General features: G+C 42.9%; 1 protein-coding gene across 1 annotated transcript in view; it reads left to right on the top strand.

Annotated features, from left to right (window-relative positions):
* GAD1 (glutamate decarboxylase 1) overlaps positions 1-17,165 on the top strand; it is a 121,114-nt gene that overhangs the window by 11,678 nt on the left and 92,271 nt on the right. Inside the window, exons 3-4 of the mRNA XM_030210852.1 lie at positions 3,864-4,022; positions 4,806-5,048. Coding sequence (XP_030066712.1) covers positions 3,864-4,022; positions 4,806-5,048 — 402 coding nt within the window. The remainder of the gene's footprint in view (positions 1-3,863; positions 4,023-4,805; positions 5,049-17,165) is intronic.

The following is a 17,165-nucleotide window of genomic DNA, read 5'->3' as shown; positions in this document are numbered from 1 at the left end:
TTCTTTATTTATCTGACAAATAAATCTTTAATGAGCATACTTACTTGTTCATGATTAATAGCACGCTGTGGGGCTGAATTAATTTCAGCAAGAGTGATTTTACATATTTTTGTATTGATAAAAATGGACTTCTTCTTCAATCAAATTTTAACCAAAAACCTTTTATGGTTTCTAGTGACGTTATATCAAAATATACTACCTAAAAGTTGGTTTCTTCAAGATTTTCTCCATAGGGTGAGAGACCATAAAGACCTACAGGGGTTGCTTTATCAAGGGTTTTCTCCTACCTTGTACCTATGATAAATTAGGGTTTTTTTTCAAGTTTATCCTCTCCTGTTGTAGCTGAGATCATTTTCATGCACCTTTTCAGACTCCAGGTGCAACTTTTCCATAAGTTAGGACCCCTCCCCCCCCCCCCATTATTTTCTATCAGACCCATTCATATCATTCTATCTTATCTGTCTATATGTTCCTCCGGCTTACTGCCTATGCTGTCTATTCAAGTATTTTACTGTGTATTGTGTTGACATTGTAAGTAGCATACTATGCCAGTATGTGTACTGTTATATGAATATTTTTACTGCTGCAACTGGCTATTGCCTATGTCCAGCTTATTCTTACTGTACCCCGCCTTGGGTGAATTTCTTCAAAAAGATGGTTAATAAATCCTAAAAAAATAAGTGAATTGCTTGTTAAATGAAGCCTGCCACCATGCTTCTTTCCAACAGCATCCTGCCAAGCAGAAATGTTGTCAATCAGCTCTTTCTAAAGCAATGATTCAGTCTTTAGGTAAAATTTAGGGAGGCAGAATGTATGGTTTTATTCCCCCCATTTTTATCCATTCTATTTTGGATCGGACATAGCAGCTCTGGACATATTGACTTCTTTGAAAACACAAACCTATTTTCATAGCTTTAACCTACAAGAAGGCTAATTTTAATGAACTGTCAATCTTCATTTAGTTGGTCCTCTGGTTTTATGCATTTCACCCCTGCCTTCATATAAATTTCCTCCTTTCTTTTCCAGCTTCTAACGCGTCGGGATCTTTGATATATTAGCGGATTTTTGGCTGGTTTTAGGGGAGCTGCTCAGGTCCACGTCTTCCTAGGAAGCAGGCATCACGTGACCCTCCTCCTTTCTAAGATCTTTACAAATACTATCTTCCTTTCTGACCCACAGGAAAGACAAATCACTAGTTCATTTCGCACCTATTAACCCAGGACTTCCCAAACCTATTTTGGTGATACCACATCCAGTCCTATTTTCAGGGTAGCCACAATGAATATTCATGACTAAATTTGCATGTACTGAGTCTTCAGTCTATTCAAATTTATCTAATGCATTTCATTAAGGATCTCCTGAAAGTCCGATAGGATGTGGGGTCACCAGGATAGATTCAGGATTCTTGCACTAGCCCCACTTCTGGTCTGCGTGAGAACGGTTTAGCCTAACGTGTCTAATGGAGCCTGAACTGGTGGCCTGGTGCATCCGTACACATTGCATTTGTTTTATTTATTTTTTTGTATTCTAGCAGAGATGAAGCTGTCAGTCATTTTGACTTCTGAATAAACCCCCCAATTCTCGTTTTCGTTTTGCCGATTTCTGAGCATCCAAGAAAAATAAATCATTTTTTCTTATTTTAAATGCATTAAAATTAAAAGGAATTGCACCGATGCACACAGGATTTCCAAATCACCAGTTAGGTTTTGTACATCTATAGACCAACTCTTTAGAAAACATATCAGCCACCACTCATTCTAAATTCTTTTGCACACAGTGAAACGAAAGGATAGGTCTCTCCCCCAAAATGCAGCTTCTTCAATAACTGAAAGATCTTCAAATATTTGTAGACGTTATTCTGTTTAAAATGTATTAGCACAATAGGCCACATCCCATTCTAGGTGATTTTGAGAGGCTGTGCCTTTAGAAACTTGGCATCTAGCTGTCTGATTTCTCAATAAGAATGCAGGATCCAGGTTTTATCAATTAGGATAAATCTTGGGCATCAAAGCTATTCCTGAATGGGGGAGGGAAAGGCTAAGATAAAAGCATTTAAGGGGGGGGGCGAGTACTCATCTCTTCATACCCTCTGTACCCGCCCTTGTAATTAAGTTTTTATTGTATGATTATTGATGTATTTATTTTGCTAGGGACTGTCTTACAACAGCCCTATTTTCCAAAGGTTTTTTTTTCCCCCACAATAAAAGAATGGGAAATCTTTAAAACGCCCTCCTATGTAGATTTCCTACCTGTTAGCAAGAGCGGACGTGTCACTATCCAATTATCACCCAGAGATGTAGTCATCTTTGAAGTCCAACGGTGAAAAGAAAAAGATACACGGCTATCAAATATTTTCATAAATGTCTACTCAGCTAAACAAATGGTCTTGTTTCTAATCTCTTCTTGCAGTACTAAGAGCTATGATTTTCATACAGTTGGATTACACACTATGTTACTATGCAAGTATCGAATCTTTCGTACCAAAAGCACATGATACATAGATGCTGATAATTACAATGGATTGTCATGTAATAAAAGTCTTATAGATGCAGGTCTTCCCTCATAGCACCTTTACTAGGAGGAGAGGGGCGGGAGCATAGAGTGACGTACTTAGTCCCTCCTTACGCTGCCTGTCACAGGTAGATAAGAGGAAATAAAGCTCTAGCTGCCCATGGAAGCATAGCAGCCAACTCTGTGGGTGCTTGAGCACCCCCCCCCCCCCCAATATTGAGAAAATTCCTTGTCTGTGTCCAGGGAGGGTTTATGTCCATGGGGCTTAGCACCCCCAATAATTTTGAAAACTTGGCTCCTATGCATGGAAGTACTGGTTTCCCCCGCAGGTTCTTTAAGAGATCAGCTGATTAAAGGAACCTTCAACTACTTCTAAACATAGATTAGTGCCTTCTTCCTGCCCATTGTGCTGAAGGGCTGTTGTCCATGAACCCTTGAATAGGTATTCCAAACAAAAGTTATGGTCAGTAGGATTGGGAAAGAACAGCATACGGTGAATGTGCATCAGATGGCATCAAAAGAGAGAGGGAGGGGAGGGCAGTGAAAGAGTGCACGCACGTTCTCCTCTCTCTCTATAAATACACACGTATTTACAGGCGGGGGCGTGTAAGAAAACAAAAGCACTCTGCAGAATATGATGTGCATGGGAAATTCAAGTGGCTCAAATCGGAAAATATTTAATATTTATAGCAACTTGAGAGATTATAGCATCATAATGCATATCAACTACTTAATTGTATTCGTCAAGAATTATATAAACTGCTGCTTTACACACACACACGTATAGATATGTAAAGAAGCCGTTTCCGATTGTGCGTGTTGCAAAGATTATCGTCCAAAACATATAGCCAGGTTGTTTGTTCATATTTGCTTCAACGTTAGGCTGGTAGATCTATATAATTGCTACTGTGCTTTCCCTCTGGGTGACAAGAACAGGAGGAGAGAAATTGAAAATGATGCAGCTTGAAATACTCCATCATTGCCCCTTATATCTGCTCAGTTCAGAGACCTCGCCTGCAAGCTGCCGTAAGCATTGATTTACTCCCCCTGTAATGCTTTCCCCGCCACTGATCACTGAAGTGGAAATGGTCTGATCGGCATAATAAGAGCCTTGCCAGTGCACTAAATGACGAAAATTTATTTTATTTTATTTTATTTTTTTGCCTTTTCTGTTTTGCATGACTGGGTCCTTTGTTGCAGTTGATCTGATGCTGAACTCAGTCTCCCGGAAGCAAATAATGTCAAATCTAGTCATTTCCCTGATATTTCCCAGCTTGGAATTGCTTTGAGTGCAAATATGCTAGAAAGTGACCCAATTCGTTCTCTGATCTGTGCACCTTGTAATCATGCAGGCTTCTTGCAAAGGAACAACAGCCTGGAAGACAAGAGCCGGCTGGTGAGCTCCTTCAGGGAAAGGCAGTCGTCCAAGAACCTGCTGGGATGTGAGAACAGCGACCTGGAGCCTCGCTTCCGCCGCACGGAGACCGACTTCAGCAATCTCTTTGCACGAGGTGAGCAGGGCTTCCAGCACTGGCTCGCACTTCCCGGAGCAAAGCGGGATGCCGGCTGCGCGCTCCTTACGCCGGAAAACTTTCCGGGTGTCGCTCAGGTTCTCTCGCATAACGTGTAATTCTCTCTGCATAGGTTCCAAACCATGAAGCAGTAGGTAAAGGGTCAAGAATTTAATATACTACCTTTCTGCGGTACAACCAAAGCAGTTTACAGTTATCAATTATGTGGAGGAGCTTTCTCTGTCTCTAGTGGGTTCACAATTTCTTTTTAAACAGTGTAATTTGGACATCATTAAAAATGTGTGCTCATTTCAACTAAAATGTATTAAGTCTTCCATTTGGCAAACAATTGCGCAAGATAATAATGTATTCCAAACGTTAAATTCATCAAAGATTCCAGGTTACTTTCCCAAAGAGGTGGGGGTAGGGGAGGAGTTAAGTAAATGGATATGAAATAACCCCCACCACCAATTACCAGAAATTGTTCCAAATCCTTTTATTGAGTATAACAGATTTGCTTACCGAATCCTTAGCACAAATAGAAACTGGTTGGGTGTTTAGCAAAAATAGGACAGCAGGTAATTTAACTGAGCCCCTGCAAATTACAGGACATGCCAGGAAACACAAACATTGCCAAGACAGGGATAATAATGCCTGATAATTTAATATTTTGTTTGGAGCACATCATTCTGCTGGCATATTTATATTCTTGGAGCACAGGAGGCTCTCATATATTAAAACCTTACTACCTGGCAACCACTGATAAGTCCTTTGTCTGCACAGATTTACTACCTGCCAAGAATGGAGAGGAGTCCACTATGCAATTCTTGCTGGAGGTGGTTGACATCCTTTTGAACTATGTCAGGAAGACCTTTGACAGATCTACCAAAGTGCTAGACTTCCACCATCCTCATCAGCTCCTGGAAGGGATGGAGGGCTTCAACCTGGAGCTGTCAGACCAACCCGAATCTCTAGAGCAAATCCTGGTGGACTGCAGGGACACCTTGAAGTATGGGGTCAGGACAGGTATGGAGATTTTTTTTCTTTTCACGTGGTACTACTGGCTGGCTGCAATGTTTGACATTTTTTTAAGGAACTGTGTTATGCTGTCTTCCTTGGAGAGAAGAGCTTCTAGTGTTGGCACCTGTCAGAAATTAAGCAGCTCTCTCATTTGTGAAAGCTGGCTTTTATCTGACAGTGCAAGTGGCAGGAAATGATGAGCTCAACAGAACCCACTAAAATGTCACCAGTTTCGTTCAGTAATATACCAAGCAGTTATGTCTTAAGGGTGAAGTATCATTAGGCCAAGAGGTGAGCATGAATGCTCTGAGTTAGAAATATTGCCTCATTATAAAAGCCAGGGGATTTCAGCAAGCCGTGATTTAAAATTAGACATGAAATCGTAAGATGATAGTACTAAGGGTTAAGGGAAGTAGTTATCAAACTGCTTTAGGGCACTAGCACACATTATTTTCCCTTTAGCAGATGTTAAAGGGCTCTAATGCAGGTTGCACTGCTGTAACGCAGTGTTACTTTGGTTACGCTATGGTACATAGTAATGAGATACTAAACATGCAAATGCAAGCAAAACACCTTATTACTCTGTAATTTCTATAATGCTGCAAGCCATACTCTAGCCAGAAAAATAACTTCTGCAAAAGCTAGCTTTATTTTTACCATCCTGGGAACATCAGGCCATGGCTGCTCCTGGGCGAACCATGTTTCAAATTATCTGCTTCCTGAGCACTTCCCCCCTCCCCATCTCATATCCACCTCCTGAAGGCCTCCACCCTCCCCCAGTCAAGTACCACCCTCCACTACTCATAGGCTCCCCCAGGCCTACTGTGGAGTCCAAGCAGGAGTGATCTGCAGTCACTCCTGCCCTCAATGACACCAGGTTCCCAGAATGGTGCCTTCGACCCCTAGTGGTAGTCTCATGGTACTTCCACTAGGGGGTCATGTTTCTGATGCTCCTGGGAAGTAGCATAACACTGCTTGTGAGATTGTTTGTAATCGGCATTATGCATGTACCACGAGAATCAGGAACCTGAGATACTGTAATATCACAGGCTAGTGACTCCCATGGTATATCAAAGTGCGGTATTAGCCCACCTTTTATTGCAGCTTGATAACTCCCCTCTAAATCCAACTAGCATTTGCTTATCCGTCATTTTAGCTGTAAGACATTTAATTTTCAGTCTTTCCAATTTGATATCTTTAGACCGGGGGGGGGGGGGGGGGGATGTGCCCTGCAATCTAAGTTGCCTGCATCTAGAGAGTGACAGGAGAGGAAAAGTTTCATCAATGTTTTTTTTTTTTTTTAATTTATTTATTTATTGCATTTGTATCCCACATTTTCCCACCTATTTGCAGGCTCAATGTGGCTTACATAGTTTTGTTATGACATAGTCATTCCAGGATATCAGATACAATTAGTCATATACAGAGATTAAGTAAGGGAAGAGAGAAGAAGGTGTTAAGCAAGATATGATAGAAAGTGGATTTTAATAGTTGGGTGGGATTGGTGAGGTGATTTTGTAAGGTTATGGGTTCTTTTTGTAGGCTTTGTTGAAGAGATGTGTCTTCAGGGATTTGCGAAAGTTAGTTATTTCGTCAATGGTTTTCAGGGTTGTGGGTAATGCATTCCATAATTGCGTGCTCATGTAAGAGAAGGTAGTGGCGTGTCAGCTTGTATTTTAATCCTTTACAGCTGGGGAAGTGTAGATTGAGAAATTTGCGGGCTGATCTTTTTGCGTTTCTGGGAGGCAGGTCCACGAGGTTTAGCATGTAGATTGGGGCGTCTGCGTGAATGATTTTGTGTACGATCGTGCAGATCTTGAACGCAATGCGTTCCTTGAGTGAGAGCCAGTGAAGTTTCTCTCTTAGGGGTTTTGCACTTTCATATTTAGTTTTTCCAAATATGAGTCTGGCTGCGGTATTCTGGGCTGTTTGGAGTTTTTTGATAGTCTATTCTTTGCAGCCGGCGTACAGAGCGTTGCAGTAATCCAGATGACTTATTACCATTGACTATACCAGGGTACGGAATATGTATCTCGGGAAGAAAGGTTTTACTCTTTTGAGTTTCCACATGGAGTAGAACATCTTTCTCATGGTATTTTGTTTAGATCATGTTTGAATGGGATATAGATCGTGACATCGTCTGCGTATATGTAGGGGTTGAGGTTTTGATTGGCTGACAGTTTTGCTAAAGGTATCATTATTAGGTTGAAGAGAGTTGGTTAGATAGATGGACAGACAGACAGGTCTATTTATTATGGGACTGGTGAAATCGTTGTTTGGTGAAACTGGTATTAAAGAACGCTTTTGCCTTCCTCTCTTTCCATCACTTCTCTGGATCTTTAGTTGTGTTAAAGTCAGTTATACCCTTCATCCCTTGGTAGACAGCTGCAGATACACACACCTGCACCTGCACATGACAAGATAGTCTGACAAAAAAGGGAGTGAATCCCAGCATTGCACTAGTGCCCCCTGCAGGCTCCTTGCCTCTACTGTTTAGGTTACTCAGTGGAGTGGAGAGTTGAGGTTGGAGGAAATCTGTTTGATTTATTTTAAATGGCCTTATTCAGTTGCAACTTTCCCTGCAGGCACAGGATGGGATAAAAGTAATTTTCTAAAATATGGGCCAAAGTCACAAATCTCTAGCTCTTACTGTTGAAGATAAATCTGTGCAGATTAGTCTAGCGCAGCAAACCGAAACAAAACCTTCATGTATGGCAAATTTACTGTCAGTTAATGTAAACAGATCTATTGCTAGCTAGTTTAATAGTTTCTATATAAATGTATCAATATTTTTATTTCAAGTGAGTGGCTTTTAACATTCTTTAATTTTACTAGTAGCTGATTTGTCTTAATTTTATATAAGTCCTCTAACAGAAGCAAAAGTTGTATTTAATTTCATATACACTACCTGCAAGTCCTATACATTCAGGTACAGTAAGCATTTTTCTCTCCCTGGAGGGTTCACAATCTAAGGGGACCTTTTTACTAAAACTTAGTGTGTGCTAAGGTGGAGTGGAGGAGTAGACTAGTGGTTAGTGCCGAGGGCTGTGATCCTGAGGAACTGGTTTCAATTCCCACTGCAGTTCCTTGTGACTCTGGGCAAGTCACTTAACTCTCCATTGCATCAGGTACAAATAAGTACCTATATAAACCGCTTTGAATGTAATTGCAAAAACCACAGAAAGGAAGTATATCAAGTCCCATTTTCCTTTCTCTTCCCTAATGGCCCATAGATATAAAATAGGATGCACAGCATTTCTGTGCACCAATGTTTGTTAGCTCGTGCTCAGCTTTAGTAAAAGGACCTCCTAAATTTGTACTTACCCAAGATCATAAGGCACTGCAGTGAGATTTGAACTGGGATCCCCTGGGTCTTAACCTACTGCCACTAACCATTACACTGCTTCTCCTCCACAAGGGCAATGAATCACAGTACGGATTCAAATTCACATAACTTTATTGGAATGACAAATCTACATGTTTTGACAAAGTAATTCTATATTGGTCACCCAAAGTTAAGCACCAGGATGCTGCACACTAACCCCAGATTCTATAAATGGCAACTAAAATTGCGTGATCAACTCTGCTGATTTGTGCATGCAGTAATTAGAATTTACACACACCACTTTCTAAGCATATTCAATAAAGTGGTGTGTGTAAATTCTCATGCGTGTGTCACAAAAGGGGCATGGCTATAGGAAAGGGAAGGCAAAGGGAAATGGGACTTCATATACCACCTTTCTGTGGTATTTTGCAACTACATTCAAAGCGGTTTACATATATACAGGTACTTATTTTGTACCTAGGGCAATGGAGGGTTAAGTGACTTGCCCACAGTCACAAGGAGCTGTAGTGGGATTTGAACCCAGTTCCCCAGGATCAAAGTCCGCTGCACTAACCACTAGGCATACGCATGGGCGTTCCTAAAATTTACGCACACTGTTACAGAATATGCCCGATCAGTGCCTTAATAAGATGTAGGCATTTACACCAGATTTTAGTTGACGTAAATAGCTGTGTCTAAATTTTAGTCATGGGATGGCCGCTACATGCCTAACTTTAGATTGATTGATTGATTGATTTTGTTACATTTGTATGCCACATTTTCCCACCTATTTGCAGGCTCAATGTGGCTTACATGGTTCAGGAAAGATGATTACAAACTCTGGTGTTATCAAATACAAGGTGATAGTATGGTTAAAATGGGACTAGTATGATTGAACCCTCATTAGGGGATTGAGCAATGGAAGGTTTTGTGTTATGTCCATGTCGTGTTTTAGTGATGTTGTGTTTCTGTGGTCGGGTGTTTATGTTCTGTGGGGTAAGCCATTCTAAAAAGGTGAGTTTTTAAGTTTTTTCAGAAGTTTAGGTGGTTGCTTGTGCTTTTCAGGTCTTTGGTAGTGCGTTCCATAGTTGTGTGGTTATGTAGGAAAAACTGGATGCGTATGTTGCCTTGTACTTCAGTCTTTTACATCTTGGGAAGTGAAGGTTTAGGTATGTTCTTGATGATTCAAATGTGTTTCTCATTGGTAGGTTGATCAGGTCGGTCATGTAGCCAGGAACTAGTGTGTGGAGTATTTTATGAATCAGAGCAGGGCCGGTCTTAGCAAGTGCGGGGCCCTGTGCAGACCAATTTGATGGGGCCCCATCCTAGCTCCACCCCCACCCAAGCTCCACCCCTCCAAGCTCCAGGGCCCCCTCCCTCCCTCCCAGCTCCAAGGCCCCCTTCAAGGCCTCCCTCCGAGCTCCAGGGGCCTCCTGCCCTCCCTCCGAATTTTAAAAATCATCTTACCTCGTCGGGTTACAGCGGCAGACAGCAGCAGTGAAAAGCATGCGAGCTCGGCGCTTCAGGAGCCTTCCTTTCTCTTTCTCAGCTCTGGTCCCAACTCCTGCCCTCATTTCCTGTTTCCGCAAGGGCAGGAGGGCAGGACCAGAGCTGAGAGAGGGAAGGGAAGGCTCCTGAACCGCCAAGAAGCTCGTACGCTTTTCACTGCTGTCGCCTGCTGCCGTAACCCCAACAAGGTAATTTAGATGACTTTTACAATTCAGAGGAAGGGGGACTGGAACTCGGGTGGTTGGGGCGGAGTTCAGGCGCGCCGCGTAGGGACCCCTTGAGCACGAGGCCCTATGCGGTTGCCTCGCCCTAAGACTGGCCCTGAATCAGAGTGCATAATTTGAAGGCAATACGTTCTTTGATTGGTAGCCAGTGTAATTTTTTGCGAAGGGGTTTTGTGCTTTCAAATCTTGCTTTTCCATAGATATGCTTGGCTGCTGTGTTCTGAGCGGTCTGAAGTTTCTTTAAGATTTGTTCTTTGCATCCCGTGTATACTCCGTTGCAGTAATCAATGTGGGATAGTACCATTGATTGAATCATGTTGCAAAAAGTTTCCCTCGGGAAGAATTGTTTCACACATTTGAGTTTCCACATTGTATGGAACATTTTCTTTGTTGTGGCTGTGGTTTGGTTCTCTAGTATTAGGTGGCTATCTATGGTGATGCCGAGGAGTTTCAGACTGTCTGAGATTGGGAGATTATGTTCTAGGGTATTTATGGTTTTGGGGTGGTCTGCGCTGTGTTGGGAGGAGAGAATGAGACAGTGTGTTTTTTCTTTATTAAGTTTCAGTTTGAATGCCATTGCCCAGGAATCCATGATTCTCAAGCTGTTAGTGATTTCGTTGGTGATTTCTGATGGGATCAATTTGAAAGGTATATAAATTGTGACATCGTCCGTGTAGAGAAAAGGGTTAAGGCCTTGTTTGGATAGTGCCTTAGCTAGTGGGGTCATCATTAGGGTTGAAGAGGATGGGTGATAGAGGTGATCCTTGTGGTACTCCACAATCTGCTTTTCCAAGGCAATGAGATGGTCGAATTTGATTTTACTTGGTATGACCTTGTAGTGAGGAACCCCATTGATCCAGTTAAGTATATTCCCTCCAATCCCTAACTTATCGAGTATTCTTAGTAATATATTGTGGTCGACCATATCAAATGCACTCGACATGTCAAATAGGAGTAGGAGGATTTTTTTTACTTATCACTATTTCGTGCTTGAATTTGGCTAGGAGAGTAACTAATACTGTCTCTGTACTATGGTGGGGTCTGAATCCAGATTGCGATATGTGCAGTATTAAGAATTTGTTGATATATTCTGTAAGTTGTTTGGCTACAATGCCTTCGATCGCTTTGGTTGTCAGCGGGATGGATGCTACTGGTCGATCGTGATTTTGTTTGTTTTTCTTCGTGGGGTCTTTTGGTATCAGTGTGAGTAAGATGTTTATAGAATAACACTAAGCGCAGTTTTGTTCAGTGCCAGTTTATTGGGTGCCATATATAGGAACTGGCCCTAAGGCATTCTATAATTGCATTATAGAATGCCAGCATAAGTCTGAAGTTACATGCCTATCTTTAGGCATCTGCACTTAAGCTAGCTCAATGGCTGGTGTAAAGTATTCTATAACCCTAGTATGTAACCCATGACCTGTCCATGCCCCTCCCACATCCACATCCCCCTAGCAGATGTGCGCTAAAGAAATTACACACTAGGGGTCCTTTTACAAAGGTGTGCTAGCATTTTTAGCCCACGCTAAAAATAAGCATGTACTAAACATTAGAGACGCCCATATGTTCCTATGGGTGTCTATAGCGTTTAGTGCATGCTAATGATTAGTGCACGCTAAAAACGCTAGCGTGCCCTTGTAAAAAGACCCCTAAAGTTATAGAATACTACAAGGGCCACCTCCTTTTCCAAATTACAGCCAGACTGATCCACCAGTGGGCAAATTATTGTGCCAACAGACACATTGGCCAGATTTTTGAAACCCGATAACACGTTTTAGTCCTATTTGAAAAGTGCAGTAAAAGGAGTGCGTTCAGGTCTAGTTATCAAACATGCAGGCGCTCAGAGACTGCTGATAACAGAGTTTCACAGAAGGGTAAGCAGAAAAAAAAGTTTTTAATGATGACATAATTTACCAGACTGTGTAGAACTAGTAATGTACTTATACTGTTTATGGTATAGGGAAAGAAATGGCTTGTTACAGCTGTACAAATGTGAAAATCCTGGTAGGCATATCATTTAGATAGGCAATGGACTGTGAGAAATAGCTAAGCAGACGCATATATCGAATCCCCTGCAGAGGTTTTGCTAGAACACTGTAGAGTACATAAGCAATTAATTTCTTGTGACTGAAAATAATTAATTAGGCTATAATAATTACCAACTGTCCAGCAGGTTGCACTTAGTTTCAAGCAGTGGTGATCAAAATGTTTCTATTAATATCACGTGGTAAGCAATGTGTTCTCTTTGTGCTGTGTGCTCATTGTGGACTAAAACGAAATGCTCAGTTAATCCCTTGTGAAAAAGGAAAGCTATGACATGCTGTGTTTTACTGCTAAAACAACTAACCTATTTATCCACGTCCTGGAATATTGGGGCAGTCTTTACATGTAATATTGTGAATATTTACCACAAACGTTTCTATTTAACACAGAATAATATCTGTGAGTGTACTGGCGATATGTATCAGGATTTTATTAATATTTCTTGCAATTAGACAGAATTAGTGCCTTATAAACATTAAGATAATATGTTTGGAAGACATTTGAACTGGTAAAGCAATTACAAATTGTTCGCCCAAAATGAGTAAATAGAGGGCAATCAAAACCAATAGATTGGGTTCCAGCTGAAACAACTGAAATCAATGGCTCAGCTTTGGCCAGAATCGATGCCTAAATTGAAAACATCATGCCTGCTCCCCCCCCCCCCCACCCCCAAACACACACACTCCCGCCAGAAGAAGCGCACCCCCGCATGCCCTCTGGGCTACCACCACTCCCAGGCCCCCACCGAGCATCAGTAGGCCCTCCACGGGTCTACTTTAACAAGCCCTAGTTGGGGCAGGAAAGAGCCCCACTCTTTCCTGCCCAGTGCTGCTGCTGGGCCTAGTGCCACTGCTGCTTGAAAATGACTGCTGAGACTTCCTTCGGTAGCTTCACGAGACTACCACAGGAAGTGCCGGCAGCCATATTGCTGTTGCTTATGCTAGTGTCAATCTCAAAATGGCTGCCAGGACCTCCCACGGCATTCTAGGCAGCCATTTTAAAGCTGTAGCAGCAGGGGGCAGGAAAGAGTGGGGTTCTTTCCTGCCCCTAAAAAGGCCACTAGACCACCAGGACTTGTTAAGGTAGGCTTAGGGAGGGCCTACCGATAGTTGGGGGGCAAGGTTGTTGGGGGGGGACTCGTTTTCCTTGGGGGTGGAGGAGGTGGGTTGAGGAGCTCGGGGGTGGAGGGGGTGGAGGGGGTGGAGAGTTTCGGTTTCAGTCAAAAATGCACCGGCATTTTCAGTTGAAACCTGAACCCAGATTTTGGTCCGGTTTCAGAGTTAAATCCAAAACTGAAACCAAAATTCAGTCGGCCTCTATGGCTAAACTTCCAGGTGTGCAACTTATGTGAGTAAGCTGACTCACTGTTTGAGGAGATTTCTCATTATACACACACATTTTTGAAAATTCAAATATGTGTATATATTAATCGAGAAAGTTTGTGCATGCCATAGGTTTCCTGGAGGTATTTTCAGCAGAGATATGGGCATAGATTTGCTCTGTCAAATTCTTCACAGAGGAAAGTATTTTTATTTGTGCCCATAGTCATAAAGTTATTCTACTACTACTACTACTACTACTATTTAGCATTTCTATAATTATCATGGCCTTGATGAGATCAATGCCAGCTAGGTGAGTTGATCATATAGCCTTGCTCCTGTCCTCAGTGCACAAGCTGCTCATAGCCACAGTAACCCCTACCAGTGATTGGCTATGCAAGTCTGTCAATACAGGATATTGTTCTTTCCTGATAATCAGTGGCATACCTAGGTTGGCTGCCACTGGGGGCGGGTCGCCGCTACGCTCCCCCATGGAGCATCACACCCCTGATGCATCAACCCCTCCCCCTCTTGGCGCATTACCCACCTCCCCCTCCTCCAGAGTGCATCAGCTTCACCACCTGGGGGTGTATGGAGCAGATGAGCTGCTGTTGGCTCCGCCAGTCCCCTGCCCCGGAACAGGAAGTAAAGTCAGAGGGGAGCAGGGAACTGGCAGAACCGACAGCCGCATGACTGCTCCTTGCACCCTCCTTTGCTGCCTGCACCCACTGCCCCACCCTTGGTACACTAGAGCTGATAATACAGCCAAGTTCTTGAAATATTATTTTTATTACTGTAAAGAAATTATTAGCATGTATGTTAACATTGGAGAAAGAACTAAAAGAGCCTCACTTGTGCTATTGAAAGAACCTTTGCACTCTTACCCCCCCCCCCCCAAATTCTAGAATGTTACATACCCAAATTTGCAACTAGAGTGCAAATTTGTGCACATATAACATAATTTAATAATGAGCCGATAATTGGTATTAATGAGCAATAACAGGCTATAATTGGCCTTAATTTGCACCACTTAGCAGTTACGTGCGTAACTGCCCTTAGTTGGTATTCTATAAGATGCATGCTCAGATTCCAGAGTGTGCAACTTCAAGGAGGGCATGGACCTGGGAGGGGCATGTCAGGCAGCTACACATGCAGGATATAGAATACTAGCATTTTCACACTTAACTGAAATCACAGTTAGATGTGAGCATTTTCGGAGGCCATTGATCTTGTGTAAGTGCTCGTGCCTTAAGTTTGGTGGGGACTTATGCTAGTATTCTATGAAGGCAGTTGCACACACAACTAGTGTTACAGAATTTGTGCTTAGTGTATATCATTCTGGAGCCTAACTTTAGGCAACCTATAGAGAATTACCCCTATAGGGGGTCAATTTTATAAAGTAGAGCCCAGGATCTTCGGTTTCTTTTGAAATTGGGCGCTCCCCTAATCCCTCCCCTGTACCCAACCAAAACAACCCCATCCCAAGCTGACCCCACTGGCTGTGGCCCCACTTTCTCTTTGTAACTCCCTTCCCCATGATCACTTCCCCCCCCCCCCCCCCAGCCTACCTATAGGCCTTCCCTGGGCATACCTCAGAAAAGCCTAGTGGTCTGGTGGCATCATAGGGGGCAGGAACAAACCCCACTTTTTTCTGCCCAGTGCCACTGCTCCTTTGCAATGGCTGCCGCAGTTTCCTCCTGCTCGGTAACCTTTGTGATGGAGCAGCGACAAAGGGCAGGAATGAGTGGGGTTCCTTCCTGCCCTGAAGATTCCACTAGACTACCAAGCCTTCCTAAGGAAGGCCCGGAGAGGGCCTATGGGTGGGATGGGAGGAAAATGATTTGGGGGGGGGGAGTAATTGGAAGGGGTGAGCGAGTATCAGGTTGCAACTGAAAATGTGCAGGCATTTTCGTCCGAAACCCAAACCCATATTGTGGTCCAATTTCAGTGCTGCATCCGAAACTGAAACAAAAATTTGGTTGGCCTCTACTATGAAAGTCACTGAAGGTTAGATGCCAAGATACAGCATACTGAGCATTATTTCTATCATGTCATCTGGGTGCCCAGATTCCATTACTAGTGTAAGTTGGCATTTATGTGCCAACATTTAGATGCGCTCACTTACACCATGCCAATAGCAGGCATAAATGCACATGCATAAATGTGGGACCACCAATGTGCCTCTCCCCGGGCATACCCCTTATATTTACATACTAAGCAAGTTGCGCACTAAAGTTATAGAATACTGCTTCGCACCCAACTAGCTCTTATGTGTGTAACTGTAACATTCTTGTATGAAAATTCTAGCATTCTGTTACTTACGCACACAATTGGGACTAGATTCTACATATGGCACCTGAAAAACTGACGCTGAAAATATTTCCACCTAGGCTGCGTCAGGGGCCTGCAGCAGGCATATTATGTCTCTCCTCTGAGCTAATTTATTTAGCCTTGTCTGGAGGGAGTCACCGCGCTGGTTTTATTTCTCCGGATTGAGCCTTGCTTCTATTTCAAGCCCCTGAAGCAGCCCTTATGGGCGAAACACAGTCTGCTTCGGGCGATCATTTTAGAATAAAGGCTTGAACTATACCATTGATTGATCTGCTCTGTCCTGTTTCCACATTGGATTTTGCGGATCGTGTGCCTTCTTGCTTTTTGGAAATATTCCCACCTAGGTATATTCTTTAAACTGCGCCTAGAATTACTCACGGTTTATAGAATACGCCTAGCGGCCCCTGCCTGCACCTAACTCCAGGCATCCATGTACGCCAAGTAAAATTTGGAGTAAATGCCAATGCCTAAGTTAGGCCCAGAGCAGGTGTATTCTAGAACGAGGCTCGTAGATTTTCAGAATGCCCATAGTTTGCCCATTCCATGCCTATGGCCACGCCCCCTTTTTGACATCATGCATTAGAATTTACGTGCCTAGCAAGTTGTGTGCATAAATTCTAATTAATGCCGATTAGTATCAATAATTGCTTGTTAAGTGGCAATTATTGGCGCTGACTGGCTTGTTAAATAATTAAATTGCACGCACAAATCCAGAATGTGACCAGATTTGCGTGCGCAATTTCAGTTGCACGGGAGTTGGTGCCTAACTTGAGGTGACCTGTTACCAGGTCTTTTTTTGAGGGGGTACTTGGGGGTACTGAGTACCAGCACCTTTTCCATTGTCTGCTAAAATTGACCCGTGGCCCCCAAGTTTTAATGAAAGAGCTCAGGCTCTACACATCAATTCCGCCTTGTCATAGATTCTGTGACTAGTTGCAGGGGGCCTGGCTATTGTGGGGTGGGTCCTTCAGTGATCACCCCACCCCTGAAGGGTGGCCTGGCATTTGAGTACCAGCACCTTTTTCGTCAGAAAAAACACACTGCCTGTTACAAAATGAGGGTGTTAATGGATCATGGGCTTGCTTGCCTAGAAGCTAAGGAGGGGAGGGAAGGCAAAGGGAAAATATTGATTTTCAGCTCACTTTTTCCAAGTAAAGCACAAGCCAGCTCACAGCATTTTGAGAATTCAGGTACAATAATTCCTTTCCTCAAAGAGTTACAATTTATGGTAAGTACCTGTCGGGAAATGAGAAAGCAAGGAAGGAGCTAAATTAGCACAAAATGAAGTCTAGAATGCTCACAATTTAACTATTCCAGATTTTCTTTCCTGTACAATCTGACTGATATTATGTAACAGCTGAAAAGAAAGGAA

The sequence above is a fragment of the Microcaecilia unicolor genome, chromosome 7, assembly GCF_901765095.1.
Source record: "Microcaecilia unicolor chromosome 7, aMicUni1.1, whole genome shotgun sequence".
Lineage (NCBI taxonomy): Eukaryota > Metazoa > Chordata > Amphibia > Gymnophiona > Siphonopidae > Microcaecilia > Microcaecilia unicolor.
Note: the sequence above shows the minus strand (reverse complement) of the source record. Positions and strands in the feature narration are given on the sequence as shown.